General features: G+C 39.4%; 2 protein-coding genes across 4 annotated transcripts in view; both read left to right on the top strand.

The window, feature by feature from the left end:
* Positions 1-24,216, top strand: part of DOK6 (docking protein 6) — a 299,546-nt gene that overhangs the window by 11,374 nt on the left and 263,956 nt on the right. The window lies entirely within an intron of this gene.
* On the top strand, positions 20,680-22,739 carry LOC121928562 (zinc finger and SCAN domain-containing protein 29-like). Of its 2 annotated transcripts, XM_042463444.1 has the most exons (3): positions 20,680-22,192; positions 22,303-22,386; positions 22,499-22,711. In XM_042463444.1, exons 1-3 carry the CDS (start codon positions 21,706-21,708, stop codon positions 22,570-22,572), a joined length of 645 nt encoding a protein of 214 aa, XP_042319378.1. In that variant the 5' UTR covers positions 20,680-21,705; the 3' UTR covers positions 22,573-22,711. The 2 variants fall into 2 exon arrangements, 1 of the variants encoding a protein (XP_042319378.1); XR_006103521.1 differs by having other exon boundaries at positions 20,680-22,383; positions 22,499-22,739.

Below are 24,216 nucleotides of genomic sequence, written 5' to 3'. Positions count from 1 at the left end.
ATAGGATATGTACTAGGGTTAGGAAGGGGCGGTGCTTCCGCACCCCCCTAACCCTAGTACGTATCCTATACGTACAAGATAGCGGCGCCCTTCTACATGGGCGCCGCCATCTTTACGTACTGGACGCATAGCGTCCAGACGTGTCGCGGCACCTATGACGTCGCGAGTCCACGCCAGGCACCTCGCGACGTCATAGAGGCGCCGCAAGAAGAAGCTCCGAAATGGAGCTTCTTCTTTGCTCCGCGCGGGAGTCGCGCGGTTTGGCTGCTGCGGCTCCCGCGCGGAGCAAATGGCGGCGGCGGGGGAGCGCCGCAAAACGACGGTTTGTACCCCGCCCTTGCTTACTTTAAGCGTTTCCTCTTTCCTGTTGAAATTGTCCAGGTGTTTGTGGTTTTCAGTGGCTTCCCTGTGCATCCTGACATGGTAGTGGTTGGCAGGGTCTTCAGTGTTTCCAAACAGTATTTTATGCCCAGGATGGTTTGTGGCATGTTCTGCTACTGCTGATTTTTCTGGCTGGCCCAGTCCGCAGTGCCTCTAGTGTTCCTTGATTCTTATTTGCAAACTCTGAAAGAAACTCTGCTAGAACATGGCCACATAGCCCGAAAAAACCACAAAAAACTATGAATGCCGGCCATGAAAGCCTTCGACTACACAGTCCTGATCAAGTCTTGTTAATTCAGAGCTATGGCTTCCTAGTTTGAGTAAATCCACCTGTAATGCGGTCTTCCTTTCCTACCACTTGCAGTTTTCTCCACTATTACTATATTTTTTCATTGAGTCATATTTTCTTCGGACAGCATGTTGTAGTACTTTTATTCTGTAAAAGAAGCATGTAATCTTGGCTTTATTTTTTATTCTTCTTTGCCTGTTATTCCTCACAATAAGGCTGTAGCAAAGTTGTGTTGTTTTCTTCTTGATGCCTTTGCCAAAATCATACCTTTTCTTTTTGCTTCCTCTACCAAGACCTTGGTTCATACCTTGTTCATTCTCTGGTCCTTAGGTTATCATATTCTGAAATATTTCAGCAATTAGCCTGAAAGCAGACATATCTGAAGCACAATTCTGCTGCATTTTTGTGTACTTCTTTTACATTCTGTAACTTTTGTTGGCAGCCTATTAGTGACATATGTAAGTGTAAGTTCACTTTACACTTGTAAATGTATTACTTCGCTCATTGCATAGGTTAGTATATTCCTATTTCTACTGCAACATTCAAAACCCCATCCTGGTACGCACTGTTGTACTGTAAGCCCCGCTCACAGCCACTCCATTGCTGGTGGAGAGCAGAGGGGGTAGAAGTGTTCCCAAATGTTCCCATATTCAGACACAGATTGATGACATCCTCTGCTCTAACCCCCAGAGGACCCCAGCAGAAAAGAACTATAAAAGCGTAGCCAGATGCTTTTCAGATTCTTCCTGCTTTCTAACAGTAACAGAATAGCCATGGGGGAAAGTCTGTCATAGAGCAATGATGAATCCTGGGGTTGTGACAGGAGACACTTTGGTAGAACATAGAAATCTCAGAATTTGTATGATTGTTCTGCCTGCCTGCACATGATTGCTTAGAGATTTTGGTAGATTATTTCTGCTGTGTTGTCAGCATAAACAGTTATGTAGAAAAATGTAGAATTGGTAACCGACATCTCATGATGGTTCAGAAGACAAGACAAACTTATAACTATAAAGACCAATGCAGCACTTTGACTCTCTTTTATAGAACTAGTAATAAAGAGAGAACAAAAGTATATGGAGCAACACAGAGTCACCATAGGGTGTTAAAACAGTAAGGCCACACTTTATAACTCACAGCTGAATAGGCTTGGCCTAGCATGGTGCAATGGATCCAAGTACAAGACAACCCTCCTGCTACCTGATGGGTATGTGATGCCATTTTGCCACCAACCAATGTGTGGCCTCCTTGCCACCTTGGAATTAGATGGGCCAACAACCCCCCAAGCTTGATAGCCCACACTTCCAAGGTCCCTTGAAGGGACCCCTGAAAATGTGGGCGAATAGGTGTTGTCTTGTCCAAACACTGTTTTTGGTCCCATACCAAACTGCAAGGCACATCAGAGTGTGTAGTTGAAAAAGCAAAGCCAGTTACCTGAACAGATTAGGAACCCAAAAGAGTAAGTAGAAGAGTGAATAAGAAGGAACACTCAACTACAATACCAGAAGAGTGTACGGGGACCTTTTATAACCCACAGGTAAATCTGTGTGAAATCTGTGCCTGGAGAGAGTCAACAGTGAAAACAATGTACAGTGCACCCGCGTTATACGCAGGTGTGCTTTATGTGGTCTTGAGCGTACGTGCTCAAGCCGCGGGATACCCGTGGAGCGCAAGGGGCGGCGTGTCCTATTCAAATGAATGGGCGCATGCGCCTGTGGTGCCCCGCGCGCTGCTGTGCTGCTTGCTGCACAGCCGCACACGAACCCCATTGTTTCCAATCGGGCTCGAGCATAGGCGGAATTCGCCTTATGCGGCGGGGTCCAGAACGGATCCCTTGCATAAGGCAAGGGCGGACTGTATAACATTTTGAAAAGAAAACCAGCAGCCAAGGATCTTGGCTCTCCATTCTCACACTGCATCACAATCCACAGATTACCCTGATCAAGTGAGTATGCTGGCCCATGCTTGTGCTTGGGTTGCTGGATTGGCCACGGAGCATACTCACCTTTTGGACTATTTAAATTTTCAGTTAGATTAGCCACAGTGTGACTTGTTGAGTGGGATAACACAATTCTTTACAGATAAATGATACTACTATCATTTATCATTTATTTATCATTCATCATTTATGAGGATGGAGTAAGCTTGTTTGCTGCTGCTCCAGAGAATAGGTCATGGAACAATGGATGCAAGCTACAGGAAAAGAGATGCCACCTGAACATTAGGAGGAACTTCCTGATAGTGAGAGCTGTTGGACAGTGGAATGCACGCCCTTAGAGTGTGGTGGAGTCTCTTTCTTTGGAGGTTTTTAAACAGAGGCTGGATGGCCATCTGTCAGATGTACTTTGATTGTGTATTCTTGTATGTCAAGTGGTTTGACTGGATGGCCCTTGAGGCCTCCCCCAGCTCTATGATTCTGTGAGTCTACTATGCAGTATAGTGTGCTGTTTCTGATTAATAATAGTACCAGTAATAAGCATGCAGAAATGGAAGTGAGTATTTGTGGGCAGAGGTAGAAACAGAATACAGAACTTTCTTCACTACTGCTTTTCTTATCACTGCATAGGTTAGGAATGGCAAAAGTGTGCCCACAGGTTGCATGGGCCATGCAAGTACTATAAGTGCCCAAACCCTGTAAAACAAGTCATTTTTTCTCTCTGCCAATTTTGGGTCTATTTTTGTCCTGCTGATTGCCCCAAACAACTTGTGTGATACTCTACTTCCTGCATTCTCTGGAGCCCACTGAAAGCCTCCAGAACGCTGGAAAGGTTTTTAAAAACTTGAAAATTTAGTCAAAACGGCAGCAGTAATTGGCAAGATGTTGCAGTGCCCCTGGAACATTATCACTTTTGGAAAAATGGTGGAATATAAATAAAATGATTTATTGATTGAATGTTCTCTGAGGGTAGGATGTGAACAGGTGAAAACTGGCCATTGCCCTTCTTTAGTTCCCCACCCCTGATATAAATCATGTGGGGTACCCTATAAGAATCAAACCTAATGAACTGATAGTCTCCTTATGTAGCCACATTTTAAAGATAAACTTATCTTTAGAGATTGATTCCGATTCTTCAGGTTCATGTCTTTCATTTTCCATTGAATCTTAGGTTTTTCAGTTTCATATCTTTAACTTGATTTTCGTTGAGAGAAATTTCAGAGATCTCCTGTTGATAACAGAGATCTCTCCTCTCTCTCTCTCTCTCTATATATATATATATATATTGTTATGTAATTATGAAGCACCATTCCACTTTCAAAGCATTACTTGAAAAATTAGTTTCTAATTATATATTTCCCTATGTAATCTTTCTTGAAATAATATGTACATTAGTGAATTCAGACTCCTATGGTAAGAAAAGCAATTGTATGAAAGGGTTCTTGTTACATTTCATATTCTGTTGTTTTGTAATAACTTAAATATGATCCCATTGAAACTTTTAGTCATATGTACTGCACAGTATCATTGATACAATGTCTTAGTGTTTGCAAATAGCATGTTTTAATCATATAAATGTGTAAGTGCAACATATTCCTGAATATAATGAGTTAATTGTACCTGAATCTGAACTTAGGCATGCTGAAAGTAGATTTCAAGATTTCAATGGAAATCACATAGGTGTACAACTGAGTCATTGTTGTAGAGCCACAGTCTCATGAATTATTAGTTAGGTATTTGTGCAAAGTGCCAAGGGAGTTAAGCTTTGAAAAAAATGTTAATTGTCAACACTTTTTTTTAAAAAAAGAAAAAAAACTTAAACTTATTCTTATGAATATTAAATAAATATGGCTCAAGTTATGTACATATATACCTTTCAGAAAGTCCCATTGAACTCTATAGGACTTATTTTTGAATAGTCAGGTATAATATTACAAAATTAATAACAGCTTACACTATTAATTTTAAGCTGATTTGAAAGTTGTTTGACTGGCCGAAACAAGAAGGTGCAGGATTTGAGGTTGCATTTATAAGGGTATCTTGCATTCTGTGTATTTTTAATACTTCTTTTAATATGTGACTACTTTGCTGAGACAAAATTACTGATTTTGTCTCTGCAAGTGCAAGTGTTAAACTTTCAAGTGTTAAAGATATTAAAGATGTGGTGGATTAGTGATAAAGATGCCAATTCTGATGATTGGAAGGTTGGCAGTTCGAGGACCGAGTGCTGGATGATGGGGTGAGCTCCTACCACTAGTGCCAGGTCCTGCCAACCTACCAGTTCAAAAGCATGCAGATGCAAGTAGATAGATAGGCACCACTTCTCAGTGGGAAGCTGTTTGGTGCAGCAATGCTGGCCATATGACCACCAGAGCAGTCCTTGGACAACACTAGTTCTTCACCTTAGAAATGGAGCTGAGGACCACCTCCTATAGTCGATTACAACTAGACATACATGTCAAGGGACTACCTTTAACTTATAGGCTAAAGAAATATTCTGGTGTTTTGTTTGTTTGTTTTTTTTGGTAGGAGTGGGCAATCTGATCTAATGGTCAGTTTTTGCTGCACTGTTGGCCATACCTGCCCCCACCTCTGTACATTGCTGAAATTTGATTGCTGAAATATCAACTAGAAGTGGATTTTTTCTACTTCCAGTTGAGAGCAAAATGTTTTTTCCCCCCAGCTAAAAAAAAGGCACATGTGTAATTGTGACTTATTTAGAGGAGAGGCACATTTTGTGGTTTCTTGGAAGTGTGAATGCCTTGTACTAGTGTTGAAACACACTTTTTTGTTGCTCCAGTACCAAAATTTGCTGGTGGAAGTAGAGGCTCAGATAGATGGAGCAGAACATGTGCAGTTTACCAGGTTAGTGTTGCATCATTGGATATCTGATATGGAGATGCCAAGGCCCACAAACAGTTCTCTCTTGTAAGTTGGGAGTAGTCTAATGCACCCTTCTGGAAATGCTTTCAAGTCCATGGAAGAATTGTAGGGATGCAAGGATTGTAGTCTTCCTGCTGGTACTTATGAAAGTTGCTTCTGTGAAGACATTGATAGTACTGTACTGGATAACAGCCAATATAATGTTGCTGGGATGATGCACCCTCAATATCTAAAATGACAATTGCTCAGAGGGCACAGGCAAATCTGAGGCAGCTGACAAATGATGTCATAGTTGATGTTAATTAAAAAAAAGAGTGCTTTGAGCTTGTGAACCCTAATGCCACTACATATTGCTGTTGTTATGTTTTAGCCTTTTGCTTACATTTACCCATCAATTGACTGTTCAGAACTACTACATTTACAACTGTTCTGACTAATGTGGCCGTCATGCAAACTCTCTCCATTTTGTAAACATCTGTGGTTACCTATGTACGAGCTTTTTATTTATTTAATTGGGATATTTATATCCCAGTAAAGCTTGTAACATAATACCTTTGTAATTAACATCATACAGTTTTTCAAAAGTATTCTGGCAATGTCACATTATGACAGTATAACTGCTCTGACATCTGTTCTTTCATTATCTGTAAGCAGGAAAATAATTTAACCAGTGTTAAATAGATGTCCCTTTCAACGTGTCAACATTAATTATGCTTACATGTTTTAATCAAAACAGTAGCTTTTGTTAGCATAATTTGGCTTCTAAGAGTAGATATTGTATGAGAATTCGGCTAGAAACAAGCAATTCTTATGTATTTAAAAACATAGAAGTTCAAATTACATAAATCTGCTAGTGTACGTTTTATTGTAAAGATACAATCAGCTTTCTAAATAATACTCTTGCTGGTCTTTCTAAATGTTAGGCTTGTCTGGTTTTACAGAAACATGACTATAGTGTCAGCCTGATCCATTAAATAGTTTGGCCTTTTTGCCACTATGGAAAAAAAAATGTGGCTAAAGCCAAAGCTACATTAAGTGCTCGCATAGTTTGTAGATGCAACTCTATACAGATTTTTAACCTTATATGTGATATGCAGAAAATTAGTTTCCTTATTGGTTCCAGCAGGCACGCGAGATGCAGAACATACCCAAAAATGTGCTTACATTGATAGTATATTTATGTAGCGCTAGTAGTCTTTGCTGTTGACTATCTCAAGTAGTTGGGGGACAGAATGAGGCAAAACACAACTTCTGTATGTTAGAAGCTAGAACTTCAAAAGAAGTCTGATGTGAACAACACAGTGTTTTAATAAAGATTTTACTTCAGAACTAGCTCAGATTCTATCAGGGTGTGCTTCTGTGGAGTGCCTGGGGACAATTTTTCTCCCTCTGCCCCTTCAGCTTGGCTCATTTTGCAAAACTCAGCCAAAGGCCAGCTGCAAATGAAATTGTAAGTAACTTCAAGATTCCATACTTCTGAATACTGTTGAAACCTGAAGTTGCAGGATCACGATTGAATCAGGTATACCCAAGCTGCAGTTTTGTGTTTTCGGGGTGGGGGTGGGGAGTTAACCCCACCTAGCACAGTCTGAATCCCCTTTCCCTGATGTACCTTTTGACTGGCTCTGGAATAACTCAACCTTCTCTGGATTAAGTTTCATTTTGTTCACTCTCATCCCATTCATTACTGATGTCAGACACCAGTTTAGAACCAAGACAGCTTCCTTGAACTGATATGGAAAGGAGTAATAGAGCTGTGTGTCAGCCACATGTTGACAATAGACAACTTCTCCCAGTTGTTTCAAATATATGTTAAATAGTTGTGGGAATCCTGAGGGACAGCATGGGCTAAGGAGTCAAACAGGAATCCTTCAGCACCACCTTCTGGGTTTGCCTCTCCAAGTTCACAGCAAAATGTCTCAGAAAGACACTATGGTTGATAGTACTGAAAGTAGCTGAGAGGTTCAGCAGAACCAAAAGGGATGCACTACCTGTATCTAGTTCCTTGTGCAAGTAGACCACAAAGCCCCCCCCCCCCAAAAAAAGAAACCCAACCTGTTTCTGTCCCATAGCCAAACCTGATGCCAGATTTAAATGGCTCTAGATAATTCATCTCATCCAGAAGCACCTGGAGCTGTGTGGCTACCACATGCTGCAGTACCTTGCCCAAAAATAGACGTTGGAAACTGGCTGATTAGTTGTCCAATACAATCGGATCTGAATGGCTTTTTCAGCAGTAGTTTTGGAACTGCCTCCATAAGACATGATGGAATTCTGCCTTGTTTTAGCAATGCATTGACCACTCCCTCGTTCCACTCAGTGAGTCCACCCACTGGCTTTTTAAATAAAGGGCAGTGGTCTAAAGCATATGTGGGCAGTGTTGCCAACAAGCCTCAAAGATACTCCCCAGAATGTTTACCAAAATCCCCAGAATTCCCAAATATTTTATTCAGTCAAAATCCCTGGAAAGAAATAATTAAATTCCCCAGATTCTGGGGAATTCCCCAGAAATTGGCAACACTGCATGTGGGTGGCCCTTTCCAAAAATCATGAGCCACATATTCAGGAAGTACTGATTGGAAGGGATCAGTTATCACTGGACAATCAGGGGCTAGCACTAATTAACACTAAAGCTGGTAAAAAAAAGAGGTAGGTTTTTTTGTATTCTTTTTCTTCTGGAAAATTAATCTTTACCTCTTCATTTTCCTAAAGATGGTGGTGCAGAGAGCTGAGAAACAAATATAAATAAGAAAATTTTAGTATCTGATAGTGTTTTAATATATTATAATATATTCATTATCTAGTTTTTCTTTTGATTGAAAGAAATTCTTCAACTCATTCACAGTACTGCAGTACAGTATCTTAGGGACTTTATTGTCTCATCAAAAGAAAATCAATTAAGTTTGAAGTTAAATGGATGTAGTAAATTAATAGGGAGACTTGGCTCTGGCAGAATGTTTCTAACTTAAATTGTTTTAAAGAGTGTTCTACTCATTTGCTTTAGCAGAAAATCCATCCCTGGAATTTGACGGATTTCAATTGCCATATTAGAAAGCTCAGTTGAAAGCATTTACATAGAAATACCCAAAAGGTTATTTATATACTTGAAACTGTTTATACTCAAGAGAGGTGATGCACATATAAAAATGGATTGCAAAATTAACATTGCATGAATTTTGCTTCATGACAAGCCAGAAGACAAAGGCAGATACTGATTGTTGGTGTTGTACATCTTGAGTCTGGTGTTGTACATCATGAGTCTGATTAACTAGTTGCTTAGCTTGTTTTAACTGTTCTGTGCTAAGCAAAAATAATGAAAGGATAAACAACTGAAAAGCAGATTATAAGAAACCAGCCACAATAAAATTTCAAAAAGGGAATATCTACTTGTAAGATATATTTTTGTGAGTTGTATAACCTTGGATAATCTTTGATGTTTTTGCATACTCTGCTCAGGTCACATGTAGAAATGCTTAATCAGCAATTGGGTTGGCCTGGTTATCTCAAACAGCAAATGGAAATTCAACCTGTTCCAAGGTTCAGCCATCTCAAGACTCAGGAAACAGTGAAGTTGAATATCTCTCTATAGAAATGTGTATCCAAACAAAAATTGATAATCCCATACACGCAGGAAAGTAACATATGGCTGAGAAATATTTCTAGATATGGATTTCTTCCAGATGGGTTGGGAAGTTACAATATTTGTTGCTATAGTTTTTTGTTTGTTTATTTGTTTGGGATTTCTTTTAATTTCAAGACATATTGGAAGAAAAAACTCTCTTTTGTTCCTCCATACTCTCATTTCTTAGGGGACCCCCCCAAGTTATGGTGCTATATAGAGATGTGGTGGCTCAGTGGTTAAGATGCTGTCTCTGACAATTGCAAGATTGGCAGGTGGACACTTCAAGGCCCAAATGTCCTGTGATTGAGTGAGCTCCTATCACTAGTCCCAGCTTCTGCCAACCTACCAGTTCAAAATCATGTAAAAGTGTAAGTAAAAAAATAGATATCACTTTGTACGAATGGAATAGTATTCTGTGCGGTCATGCTGGCCATGTGATCAAAGAATTGCCTTTGACAATGCTGACTCTTTAGCTCAGAAAGGGAGATGAGTACTGCCCCCTACAGTCAGACATGACTTGACAACCTTATCAAAGGGGAAACCTTTACTTTTTTATGCTGCTATAGAGCAGCAGTGCATCAGTGAAATAGCCTCTTTGCACTATAGCACTATATTAAAAAAATATAGACTAGAGAAGATCAGGCAGTTGCTCTTCAAATCATAATCATAATAAAATTCGGTGTCTGTTATATTTTCTGATGTATTTAGATTTAGTTTCATCAAAAATTGTATAAGCTTATGGGCAGATACTCAAGCGTTCTTCGGCATCTAATAGAATTTTGTTCACAACTGCAGATGCTGATCAATATGGCACTTCCTGCTTTCATATACTTATTAATATTCATGGTTCTAGTTACCATTTTACAAAAAACTTCAAAGACAATGAAATCTTAGGGTAGTGAACCTGAGCTGAGTTTTGCAAAGGGAGCAATTTACAAGGTTGCTTAAAGGAACGTGAATTATTTCATTTCTTCTGAAATAAAAATAGTCAAACATATTTGAACATTTAATTACTATCAAGAAAAGAGAAAATATGAAGTGCAGAATAATTTTAGTTCACATGCTTTGACTGACTTCTGGAACTAGCAACCATAACCACGCTGTGGGAGGAAAGGGTATTTTTCTGTTGCCAGGATACAGGCATCCAAATACAAGCAGATGTGCCATTACACTGATATCATAGGAAACTGCCTCTGAAGGAACAATTATTATAATAAAAATGTTAGAATGTTCATTCCCTGTAAGTCCCCTCTTGATTTAAACATGAAATAGGTTGTATTACTTTATGCGTTTGCTACTAATACTAATATAGCAGGGTGGGCAAAGTGTGGCCCACAGCTTTCATGTAGCCATTTAGATTGCTTTGTAGCCCTGAAGCACCTTCAGAAGCTCCTAAAGCCCCCAGACTCTGATATTTTAAAAAATTGACTGATTTTCTGGTGTCCCCCCCCCCAAACCAGCCAGGAGCCACCCACCCTACCTGCAAATGTGGTGGCTTGCATCCTCTCACCCCCCCCCTCAACCACCAACCTACTAAGAAAAAGAAAGAAAGAAAGAGCCAAAATGGCAACTGAAAGTGATTCTGAAAAATGCCAATGCACTCTGCTGGCCAGGTGTGAGGGGAGAATGCCCCCTTCTCCCCAGCACAGTTGCTCACTATTATGCCATTTTTCTGTCCTGAAAGCAAGTTTTATGATTCCTTAATGTAGGATTCATACAGTCTCAAATTAGAACATATTTCAGTTACTTATGCTTTATATGCTGGAGATCCGAAATTCAACCTCTTGCATTGTCAGGTGTGGGCGGAGTAGTAGTGTTTTCTGAACATACTGGAAACTCTAGCTGGTATCTTGTTAGTTTCATACAGAGGCATAAAGTGCACTATGTATGCAGATCCCAAATTCATTTTTTGTTTTTAGACATTGTACAACAACCGTATATAACTGGTGGTGGTGTAAACAGAGTTGCACATGTTGGACCATTATGTAATACATGTGATAATACATTAATGTAAACACAGTAGGATGTGAATATGCATAATTTATTGCCTTCATGCATTGTACATTGCAGTTGCATTATGGTTGTCGTGCATGTTGATCATTGATACACATAGGTTACATATGTTGATATTAACTGTAGAGATAATATTCCTCTGCCTGAGGATATTAATGCTGTGGTGAAGCAATCTAAGGCAGGTTATAGACCGCCCATTTGGGGCAGTCTGCATCCACCCCTTTCCCCGCCGGATCGGGGCCTCAGTGTGCAGAGCGGCAGCCGCTCAGGTCCCAATCCGCCACTTTTCAGGCTGCGAGAAAGCAGCAAAACGCCGCTTCCCCGCAGCCTGAAAAGGGGTTTCCCTGGGGCTTCAAGCCCCAAGGACACCCCGCAGCGGCGGGGAGAAGAGAAAGGGGCCGCTTGGCCCCTTTCTCTTTTAGTCCGCTGGGCGCAGCCGTCTGAAGGCTGCACCCAGCGGACTAAACCAGGAAGGAGCTCTGAAACGGAGCTCCTTCCTGCTCCGTGTTCAGGGTGCACTAAGCGCCCTGGCGCGGAGCAAGGACGTCACGTCCGCGCCGCCCCGTCTAGAGGTGGCGCGGCCGTGACATCCTCACGGCGGCGGCCATATGGAAGGGCTGCCGCCGTTTAGTGAATGACGAGCACGCACTAGGGTTAGGGCGGTGCAGAAGCACCGCCCTTTTGTAACCCTAGTGCGTGCTCATCACGCACTAAAGTGCCGGTTTGTAACCGGCCTAAGATCGCAGTCACTGTGAGCCTTTATTCTTTAAAATTATGTTTGAAATATATTTGAAACTATTTTTACAATGGGGCTTTTAATGACATTGTTTATGAATTGTTTTTAACTTCTGTAAATTAGTTTTTAAAACTAAATGTTTATCTTGAACTTTTGTAAGCCACCTTATGTCCCATCTCAGGAGAAAGGTGGAATAGAAATAAACAAATAAAGTTTCAGTCGGTGTGGTGCAGGTCTTTAGAGCAAGGATCAAGAACCTCTGGTTCTTCTAATGTTTTGACTAAAACTGGCACAATACCTTATCTTTGGGATCATGTTGGAATAATTTAGAACAATCTTATTTTAAAAAAATGTGTAGAAGAGGGGGCGAATATGACAGGTATGACAACCAATCTTCTGTCATACTTTAGGGGCTTCATGTACAGTACTGCCAAAAATGCACTGAAGTGGAAAACAGAAATGACAAGAAGTTTACTTTTGATTTAGAAAAACAGCATTTTTTTTTAAAAAAAAAAGGTAAACTGTGTAGAGGCCTCTGATACATATTTAAATGGAAAACTGCTTCTTTGAGGTTTTCAAGTGAAACAATATTCATTTTTTTTAAATTGCAGAAACAGAGCAATTTAGTGAATTTGACAACTGCAGAAACAGCCCACTGTAGAAAATGGATAATGTTGATATTTAACATTAATATAGTGCTCTCTCTATGGTTACATTCTCAATAATCCTTCTAATAGGGTGGGCATGATATGCTGGCAGGCCCCAGTATAGCCCCCCCCCCCCAATTCCATGCACATCCTCTAGTTATTCAAAATGTCCCCTCCTGGGCCAAAGATCACAAGACTACTTACAGTATGCAAGTGGCCATTTAATGCTATGGAATTCTGAGATTTGTAGTTTTGTGAGATATTTATTCTCTCTCTGGTGCCGGAACAACCTACAAACCCCAGGATTCCATAGGATGGAGCCATGACAGTTACAGTGGTGTCAAACTGCATCAATTCTGGACTGTGGATGTAGTCCTTAGGCTGAGAAGACTGGGTGATTCTTTGTTACTGTGTCTTACTAGCTTTACTAGCTACTAGTTTACTAGCTTTTATTTGGGATGCTTCTTTTTTTTTCATTGTGGAACTGCTCTCATCATTGCAAGGCTATCTAACTCAGAGGTGGGAACTCCTTTTGCAGATCATTTTTGATATACTAGAAAGGACGGACCCAAAAATCCCTGAGAGCAGCTTAGCACAGAGTGACATGCCAGGAAGACTACCTGATCCCATTCTTTGTTATCCTGTAGAGGCTTTTGTGGGAAATACTAGATATGGATCAGTTGGAGATCATTAATATTTGCTTCTACTAAATATATAGTTTTAAAAAACATAACATAGATTTTGTTACTTTGAGCCAATTATGTGTGAAAAGACTAGTATCAAACTGGTTTGTGCATTTTAATTTGTTATAGCTAGTTTCAGACTCCACCTTTTCTTGTTTTATTTTACTAAAGTCATGCACATAAACTATTTCTGTGAATACCACAAAAAATAATTTTTAGATTGGAATCCTTTACATGCTTATCTAGGGAGAATCCCCACTTAATTCAATGGTAATAAATGTTGAAAAGATCTGTGCAAGATTGTATTGTTTACAATATGAATATACTATTTTCCCTCTTGTCATCTGTAAGTTTTTTAAAAACAAAAGTGGTTCTGGGCCAGGCTCTAAAATAAGACGTGTCAAGAATCCATCCAAACATTTCTCAGAGCTAACAAGCTTTTAAACAGGGAGAGCAAAATGCAGTACACCTTTTAATATTCTTTGCAACTGTATTCCTCCTAGCCAGCAGGCGTCAGGGTAAAGAATTAGGTCTTGTACAAGCTGCGTAGGAGAGGGTTTTGTGCAGTCTGGTTTTGTTTCTCCAGCTTTCAAACTTTTTGAAACACCTTTTTTGTTACTGGTTTGTTCTTTCCAGTTTTCATGTTCATTAGCTGGGAAAGTCACTATTCCTATCATTAGGAATGTAAAGTTCTAAACTGGAAACTAAGAGCCATCTATGCACATGTAGGCTGAAACAGTTCTGGCTTTGATGTGAAAATCTCATTTTGATAGCTCCTACTGCTGCAGGAACAAAATAGTATTCATGTTGACAACCATCTTGTCTCATCAAGAGTAGAAAGTGCTCTAGTGAAAATGTTGTAGAAAATTCCAGCTGCATAGAAGGCAAGACTTGTATGAGTGTAGTTTTACTTTGGTTTGAATAATTTTTTAAAATTATTTTATCTGATGTCTTTCTCCCTAATATCTTCTGTGTTCATAATTAAAGCATTTGTCCATTTATGTGCATTCAACAGAAAGGCATAGGTAGGTGTCTGTATCTGTGTGGGTTTATATATATTCCATAATTCTTTTCTTTGCAGAAATGTGTGCAGTTTTAGAGCTATTTATTCTTTTAAGGTGGGTTTGAAAAATAAAATACACCTACAATCCATTACATTGATTAAATAGACAATTTTAATTAGTTGATGAGTAAGTAGGAATTCTGTCTTTTCTCATTAGCAGATATGGTAGCTGAGCAGCTAATTTATTTTCAACAAGATACTAAAAATATTCCCTTGTGGCTTTGAAATCTAATAAAATATAAATGACCAACTATCCACTAGAAGTATTCCATTCAAATAAAATTCCTGATTAAAATATATAAAAAATCTTATGCTCATATAGAAGATCGAGCTATAACCTGAAAAGTGGTTTGAATGTTGCTTCTGCCATGAACTCAATAGATGAACTTAGATACGTCACTATTTTCACTTGCATCATACAATGGACCCTCCATATCCATGGTTTTCTTATCCACAGATTCAGGCATCCACTGCTTGAAAATATGCAGGCAATATGTAAATTCCAATAAGCAAACCTTGATTTTGCCATTTTATATAAGGGACACCCTTTTACTAGGCCATTGTATTTAATGGGACTCAAGCATCCACAGATTTTGATATCCATGAGGGCACCTGGAATCAATCAATTCCCAGCGGATACTGGGCCTACTGTAATATGTTACAACTTTGTAAATGAGGGATAATCTGGGGAAGGAAGAATAGTGATACCAATTTACCTTTCCAGGTTGTTGCAAGACGATTGCATGAGAGAATTCATGGGAAGTGAAAGTCCTTTAAGAGCAGCATGTGTGGACAATAAAGTACTTAGTGCCTTCCACAAGGGATGGTTGCTTCTCTCATGAGTTGAGTAAGAACCACTTGCTAACTGCCTTGATTCAGCAGTGTTTTGTGGGAAGTGCAACAAGAAATACTACTGAATAATATTATTGCTGAAAAATTCTGGTTCCATAAGGTACTGTATGAAATCTGTTCCTGTGCTATATTTGAGTGTTATTTTATTTTAAGAGTCTCTCATAAGCCATTATGAACATCTCTTGGGGTTGTAAAGAAGGGTATTGTGGTTCTCAGGGGAAACACTGCACACATGCAAAATGTTTCCTAGGCTTAGAGAAGTTATCTCCACTTCTTCCAGGAACTGCTCATACTTAATGAAAATGGAAAAGCTCAAGTCAGATAATTTATTCTATTAGTGCCCTCCCTGTCCCCTCAATGTTCCTCAGATAACCTCCACTATGGTATTTGCTCTGTATTTTGTGCATTTTTGTTTTGTTCTAGAATTCTTAATTGTAAAGCATATTCTGTTACCTTGCTTGAAAGAATAAATAAAGAGAGCATTAAGTAAAGAGAGCACCCCATGTGCTCCCACTTGAATAGGAAGTTGAGAAGCCCTGTTTTTGCACTAAACATGTGCAGTACTTTCAGTTTCCAGCAAATGCTACTCTTATTGGACTTAGTACAGAACTTGTCTAAAAATAGAACTGTGTGTTGAGTAATAATAATTCAGTGGAAACTAAACAATTTTCAGCTGGAGTAGCACACCTCTGTCAGAACATGATGTCATTAATGGAAACATCCAGAGGACTGGTCAATATTTCAGGTAGAAATATATATATATTTTTCTTGGACTTCTCAAATATTTATTGCAGCTCTTTGCCATCTAGGTTTTGCAGATCCTTTAGAGACAGAAAGGCATGAAGCACATAGAGCAGAGAAATAAATGACGTTCCATAGCAGCATATTTTTGATAAGTTGTCAAGTATGATTTAATCAGTAGGAGCAACCCTTTGAAATACAAATGTATCTTTTCTACAGAGGATGTCACTGTCTATCTAAAACTCCATCTATCTAAGGCATTTTAAAAGTGCTGATCAGTGTAGTGACTAGTTGATAAATCTCCTTTTTTGCTCTCTCTCTCTCTCTCTCTCTCTGTGTGTGTGTGTATACAGAAGATAATTTAAATAATGCAACTCTTCTCCGTGGCAAATGATTGTAAGATGTTATGTACCATGGACTTGCAGTGTCAGATTCATTGTCCCTGAGCAACTCTAGTATTAAAAAACCTAGTTTTGATGTGATGCCACTGGGAACATTGAAGTCAGGTGAGAAAGCTCTGTGTCATAAAGGGTTTAAAACCCTACAGGGATCTAGCCATCTGGGAGAGACCTGAAATCAGTAAGGCTAAAACATGCTAAAAATATCAAGTAGAACTTCAGAAAAAGCAGGTAGTACTGTTTTAGTACAGAGTGAAAGATAACAGAAAGATCAGATGTATTATTTCATAAAACATGGCTTTAGTAGAATATTGAGTTCAGGCCTACAACTCCCACCAAAGGTACAAGAGGATACCTTGACCCCTATGAATGCATGTGCTGCACACACATACTCATGCACACTGTAAAGTTGGGCAACTCCAAACCTATTCAAAATGGCTTACTTTTGTTGTCATGTCAATGAGAAGGGAATAATGCTATCCTACAGGTGACAATGCAATTATTTCATTGACTATTATTTACAAAACATTTATGATTTACTGCAAAGTATCCTGGAACCTTTAAATGAAAAGCACCTTTTCTATTCTTCCCTTCTCTTTTTGCCACAGGCCAATAACCTTTTATTTAAACAGGCCTTTACAGATGTGGCAGAAGAGACTTTTAAAGTGGTATGCTGCACTTTAGTGCGGGTTGACTCTCCCTTATCTGGAATTCCAAAATCTGGAATATTCCAAAATTGTCTACGTGGATGGATGAAATAATGACACTTTTGCTTTCTGGTGGTCCAGGGTCCACAAACGTTGTTTTATGCACAAAATTATTTTTAAAAATTGTGTATGCCAGTCAAACCAATTATGTGCTCAGGAAATCTTTGTTAAAAGTGAGGGTTAAATATAAATGGATATTATGTTGTAAAATCCCTTTGTAGATATCACCTTTGGAAGCTTTTTCCATAAGAGGCCAAGGAATTGCAGACACATGGCCAACATACAAGAACTTACTGAATAAAGTAAAGAAAAGAATAAAGAAAATGGAAGCTTTCAGTTAAAAGGATGAAAGCAATTGGAAGAAGAAAACCTTGCTATACAATGGTTCCCCTATCTACAAATATTAGAAAGATTTAAGTTAGATATGAAGAATTTGAATTTTGAGCTGACAAAGGAGATTATCGCACTGGGTTCTGAGAACGTTCTGATCACGTGATGAGAACGGAACGCATTTGAGTATACCGCACGTATGTGTTCCAATCGGGTTCTCAGAACGCTTAAATGTGTTCCAAATGTGTTCCAGGAGAGAACGGATTTGAATGTGTTCTGAATGTGTTCCCAGAGAGCTGAAACGTGATGAAAACGTTCCAAGAGAAGTGTGTGCGGTATTCTTATCCGTTCCCAAATCCGTTCCGTCCTTCCTCCGTCTCCTGATTGGCTGAAAGAATGCCCTTCTCTTTTAGTCCTCCAAAGTCCTAGAGCGTACTAATTTTTTATTTGCTCTCCCATGTATGACGTGCCCCCGTCTTAGAGAAAAGGATTTTATCCTATTCTCTGCATACACACACACACGTGTGTGAGGTTTTTTTTTTCTGTGCACGGGCAGAAAAAAGCAGAAATGGAGACATTAAATGACATAATGCATAGCAGTAAGTATCACAGGTTGCATGTTTGCAAACTGTTACCGAGTCGCAAAAGCAGAGGATACAAGTGTCTCCGGAATTGTCACAGAGTGACTTATGTCGCCAGCATATTGCAATGTGTCTAGACATATTTATCTCTGGAGTTGTGTAAGTGACCCATCTCTGTTGTGTGTTGGCACAATACACCATGATATCAGGGGGCTGGTGTTTAAAGGACATCTGGGGTCCGCGGATGCAGTGACCCCGAGGGCTGCACAAGGAAAAGGGGGGGAAATTTTCTGAGCGGGGGGGAGACCTGAAGGTTTACGTGTTTTTTGTCTTTTTAAAACCTCTTTTGGGCTCAGAGGATTTCGGTCTGGGCTCCCTGCGTGCTTATGACAGATGGGGCTTTTTCCATCTCAGCTTTGGGGCTTCTCCTCCCCCTGCAGATGATTGACAGAGGAAAGGGAGGCATTTAGGGGCGAATTTAGACTGGGGATTGGTTGTTCGGGGTCACATGTACGGGGACAAGGAGACTATTGGATGGCCGGGTTTTGGGTACTGAAGCCATGGAGGCCATAATGGATGAGGGGTGCTGGAATGCTGGGAAATATATGCAAATTAGCTTTAAATTTTGGACAAAACGAGCTCATAACAACAAAAGGAGCGGGTTGCTGGCACCAGGACAAACGGTATAGGATCGACCATAGAAAGAGATGTCATAGAGCAAGGAACGGCGATTCTCGCCATGACACGAAAGACAGTGGAAATGTGTGGGGTCTAGGGTGCTCTTGATGCCAAATTGCTCAGTCGTGGCTCCTGTGATGGGAGCTCGACATGCCGCTGTATGCTGTTATCCTTGTAGGTGACACACAGACATGAAAGGAGTTCCTTTCAGCGGACAGTATTCTGGAGCACCAGTAAAGCCTCTCATGAGATGCTCTACTGGCTGTCAGAAGACCGCTGGTCATGACTCTGTTCTCATAGTATGTGACCTACAAGGATGACAGTATATTTCGGCCTGCACAAAAAGGGGCGGGGAACTTCCCCGCCTCACATTCTGGTGAAAGAAAAGAAATAGGAAAAAAAACCCTTCCCTCCCCAGTGTCCCCTGAAGGTCTCTTCCATTTTGGGAGAAAGGGAGGGGGCCATGTAGAAATGCATGCAAGGCGGAGTTTCCCACACTACAGTATAGACATCCATGGAGGGTGTGCTGGGGATTGGCAGCATGCTGGCTAATATGCAAAAAGATCTTGTTCTTTGAAAAGCATGAGCAGCCTAAAGAAGAGTGTTACCTAAGCCAAAATTACATCTGAGGAAGTGGGTTTATGTGTAATGTTGACCATGGTTTTCATTGCTGGCTGGTACAATTATTTTCAAAGAACTGTTCTCCCTCCAGCATGTTAAAAAAGGGATCATTTCTGGATTTCAGGAATTATGTTCTTTTTCATCAGTAATCTGTAATGTATTACAGATATTATTTCATAATCTGAATTTAACTAATTTTACTATTTGTTTAGAGTACTGCACAGTTTGCCACTCAAAACTTACCATTGCTGATGGATCATCAAGCAACCATGTATATCAACACTCTCTGCCTGGATATTATTATTATTATTTTTATAACTGTGAAGCTTTATTTGCCAAGTGCTTACAGTGTACACAGCAATGTATTTCCATTGTTTTTAATTGGGATAATTTTTTATTTTGTAGAACATTTCTACTTGCATGAATAGAATAACATGTATGGCCACTCACCATTCATTTTTGATTGTTTGCATGAAAACACTTCTTGGTCACAAAGTACATGTAAAGGCTGTGAAACAGAAGCAGTATGATGTGGGCTAACTTTACAGGGGCCTACTGGTAATATGTCATACCACCTTCTACCTTGAATGTTTGGAATGATAGCTTTTCAGAGCTAAGCGAATTAGCAATATGGAAAAATGTTGTTCTGTTAACTCTATCTTTATGAAACTATATACCTTTCATGCTCTTGGCAGTGTGTATTTCCTGTACTTTGTGGCATGATATTCAAGAAATTATCAATCTGCCAGTCTGAACAGGTATTTTTATATAGAAGTACAGGACACTACTGTTAAGCATGGCAACAGATGCGAGTTATTAAATATAAATAGCATTTATTACACTTCAACGAAATTAAACAAAACAATCTTCTCAAAACGTGATAACAAACAAAAGATTACCCACAAATTGGGGAATAAAAATTGGTAAAAATAACTCTGGTTCCCTTGGAACAATATTCTTGTACCATATCCAACTTTGGATGCAAGTCAACAAAAGGTTTAATAAAAAAAAAACATAACAAAATAGTAACAATAACATTTCTGTATAAAATTAAGTGTTGGATGTGTTTTCCAGCTTCACTTTAACAATGTTCTCTAATTTCTTCATTCGTCTATCCATTTTCTGAAGGACTCCAACAATTTTTCTGTTAATGTTTAGTTGAGTCTTCAAGGAAGATTGCACTGTACAGAAAAAAGAAATATACGAATAGCATTTAATAAGACAGTTTATTGCAATGTATTCTCTGTTTAACACAATATTTTCTTATATTTCTTGCTATTTACTGTCTTTTAAGTTACGTTTTCGTTATATTAAGGTTTTTGGTATATAGATATATGTTATTAATAGAAACTTAATGCTTATATGATCACCACTCTTTTTTTGAAATAGACAATGCATATTTATTTAAATTCACCTGATTGTTGAAGTTCTGCCAGAGTTTGGGTTTCTTGCAAGATGTCACTTGCTGCAAGGATTCCTGGTGGTCCCAATTGGTTTGCACTTGTGCCAGGTTCATCAGTAACATCTGCATTTTGATCCATATAAAAAAGTAAAGAGATAACTAAATCAGAAATTGTGCATTGACCATAGTAAGAATACTCTAGAAAAAGTGTAGGTCGATAATACAACTAAAAATGTAGGACATTAAAATTTCTCCATCTTTTTGCAGATAGAATACATAAGAATACAGAGTGGCAATGCTGTTGTCTAATATTTTAATCCTCCATATCTACACCCATCTATCCCTTCCTATCTTGGAAAGGCATGGCGACCTCAGGGATGGTAGTCCATTTCTGTATTGTTTTCTTTTGGAAACTTATAAGGGAAATAGCATAACATGACATTATAGTGACTGTCTTTAGCAACTGTTCCTTATGGCTACAACACTGGGAGAATTCCATGGCATACCATGCAACAATGAGCCTTTACTTGTAAAGCTACAAACTTACCCGAGGGATTTTTTTCCTGTGAGGCATGGTTCCCGGCCATAAGCCACAGCTCTTTCATTTGGTTGAAGAAGGGTGGTTGTTTTTCTTTGGGAGGTGATGGCCCTAAATTAATCACACTGTCCAAAAAGGTATCACGCGTTTTTTTGAACTTCATGAATACCTCTTCGACGGTGCGGTTGTAGCCATGCATTTTTAAATGCGCTGCTACCTCTCTATGCACAGGAAGAATGGGCATAGAACGGGACCTCATGAGCATCTTTAATTTTCCGCTCCCCCTAACACTTCTAAGGAGCAGTTCTATCTCCTTATTTGCCCACGTGGAACCCTTCCTACGCGCCATCACTGCTTCCCAAGAACTTCGGCCACTCTGCAAAGGTCCAGCGGGAAGATGGATTTGCAACGTCATCACTGTGCAGGGATTCTTGGCGCGAAAATATAGACTTGCGCCCCCTAGTGCTTTTACTGCTGTGCAGGGAGTTTGGGAGTGGAGAGAGCCAGCAGCAGCAGCTAAGTGATACCGCAGACGTTTGATTCACAACCTCTATAATTAGATTGCAGACAGCATTATTTTATATTTGCTGTCATTAGGAAAGCCATGGATAGCCATGCAGTGACCGAAAGTGGTGCCTCCACACAAGCAAGGGGGAGGGTGTGGAGTGCCAATGAAGTTTTGGCCTTATTAGAAATATGGAAAGAACAAAAATTGCAGAACAAATTAAAAAAGAATTATAGAAATTTGGATATTTTTAAGGATGTAGCTGATGAAATGGCAAAGAAAAACCATGTCAGATCTGCAGAGGAATGCAGAAGCAAATCCAAAAAAATGAGATTTGAGTATAGAAAGGTTGTGAAACATAATCAGAGAAGTGGAAGCAACCCTATTACATGTCCCTTTTACAGGGAACTAGAGGAAATCTTTCATGGGGATGTTAGCATCACCCCTCATAGGTTATCCCGAAGTCTTGATTTTGAAAGGGAGGGTGAAACCACAAATGTGACTGAGGAAACCGCATCCACCTCCATGGCTAACACAGGCGATGGAGGCACCCAGGAAACAACTACCAGACAAGACAGTGATGAAGGCAAGTAGCCCATCTGTAATGCCCGATCATTTCTGCTATGTGCGTGACAACATTATTATTTTTTTAAAATAACAAATGCTTTACTCTTTTTTTCCCCTTGCATTTTTCAGATTCTGATGACACTTGTCTCGATGACACTATCATTAATATTCCTTTCACCATTTTGGAAAGTGGACCTACGCAAATAGCAGGTAGTAGTATATAAATTTATGCCAATTTCTGGATCTATGTTGTGGTAATAAATATAGTGAACCTGTATAAGTGTTCAAAATAAATAACGTTTGTGTTTCATGGTACACTTTGAAGGTGCGACTGGAGAACAATTGGGACACTTGGAAAGACGTGCAGATGGTACCAGCGGTGGAACCGATGGTAGGTAGTATCTGCTTCTCTAAGAAAATTCCTTGTCTAAAACCCATAACATGATGCTAACATAAGAAATACATTTCCTTACTGTGGGCTTAATCTATTTTCTCAAATTTTTTAATTTCAGTACGTAACGATCCCGATGAGGAACAGGAACAACCCAATGTATTGCTGTCTCCTGGAACAAGACTGTGATCAAACAGGAACAGGAATCGTCGCGCCAGAAGAGGAGAACATATTGCGCGCACTATAATGCAGAGTGCTAGTCGAGAGGCCCAGCTTACCCGGAGAACACAGGAACGGTTCATGGACATTGTTCACGACAGCATGAAAGACTGTAGGAGGACAGAAATGGAACTTGTAAATATTATGAAGGAAGATGTTAGGAGAAGTGCACAGGACAGACAGAGAATGTTGCAGTACATGGAGACCATGACTGAACTGTACCGGAGGAAAGTAGATCATGAATGTTCACTTCCAACGGGACAACATGTTTCTGTCGCCCAAGGAACTATGCACACATCATTCAGGGCATCTCCGGGTGATATTCCTCCCTCAACACCAGGCCCAGCTGTATGTACAGATTTTCAGGAGCAACCATCCACATCGTATGTTGGTGGGCAATTTCAAGGGAACAATTCCCCTGAACTCTTTGATGAACTTCCTCCTGCTTATGCTCCTGATGGTTGTCCTGTCACTCCTACTAGTAACATTCTAGATGATGACAACACAGTAGAGAACATCAACAGGGATGTTCAGAATGTTGTGGAAGTCACTGATCCCCCTCAGAATGAAGGCTGCATTGGAACCGTGCAATGTGTGAGCAATGCTGGAACATCTTCCTTGCAATGCGCGGTTGCACCTCAACAAAAACAAAATAAACCATGCAGTTCTCGTACTGGGAGGATAATCAAGAAAAAAAAAATATTTTCCCCATAAGGGAAAATATTTATAGGGAAAAGGTTCTGTTTGGAAACCTCACAAATGTTTCTGAATTCTATGTTTACCCTGTTATGTGCCCGATAAAGAGGGACTTTAACCATTTCTCCTTGAACCACATTAAAATTTACTTTCCCTGTTAAGGAAAACGTTTGTATGTCACCATGTGCATATGGATATGTTCTCACATAATGTATATAGTGTACAGTTCATATCAATGCCTGCTTTCCTTACATAATGGAAAAGAAGTCACCAGACGTTTTTTTTTGTAAATAGAAAAGATATTTATTCGTGTTTAAAAATGTGAAGTTATAATGTTGACAAAATACAGCTTTGTTATCTGCAATTGGTCTGCCATCCTTAATATACTTAAACATTTCCACAGCAATAGCAATATTATACAGCAATGGTTTCTAGAACAGCCTTCCTTTTGATTTTAAAGTTTGGTATTATCCTTAAGGTCTTCACAGTCTAACATTGCAATGGTAGGGACCATGATGTATTATTAGAAATGTAATATATACAATCCATTGTTACACCATTGTTTTCCTATATTCCCAAAAATGATATTTGAAACATCAATATAGCAATTGTTTAACACTACAAAATAGATTTCCAAAATTTGGGTAAACAATGACACTAATCTATAACAGTCGGGTATTTATAACCCACAATAATATATACACCAGTAGCAGAACCCGATTGGAAAAAAAAAGGTA

Source organism: Sceloporus undulatus, chromosome 4 (assembly GCF_019175285.1).
Source record: "Sceloporus undulatus isolate JIND9_A2432 ecotype Alabama chromosome 4, SceUnd_v1.1, whole genome shotgun sequence".
NCBI classification, from domain to species: domain Eukaryota; kingdom Metazoa; phylum Chordata; class Lepidosauria; order Squamata; family Phrynosomatidae; genus Sceloporus; species Sceloporus undulatus.
Note: the sequence above shows the minus strand (reverse complement) of the source record. Positions and strands in the feature narration are given on the sequence as shown.

Coding starts and splice junctions, on each gene's coding strand:
- LOC121928562 (XM_042463444.1), top strand. CDS start 21,706: ATGGATAGCCATGCAGTGACCGAAAGTGGTGCCTCCACACAAGCAAGG. Junction 22,193..22,302: donor CAGACAAGACAGTGATGAAG/GCAAGTAGCCCA, acceptor TGCATTTTTCAG/ATTCTGATGACACTTGTCTC. Junction 22,387..22,498: donor ACCTACGCAAATAGCAGGTA/GTAGTATATAAA, acceptor TACACTTTGAAG/GTGCGACTGGAGAACAATTG.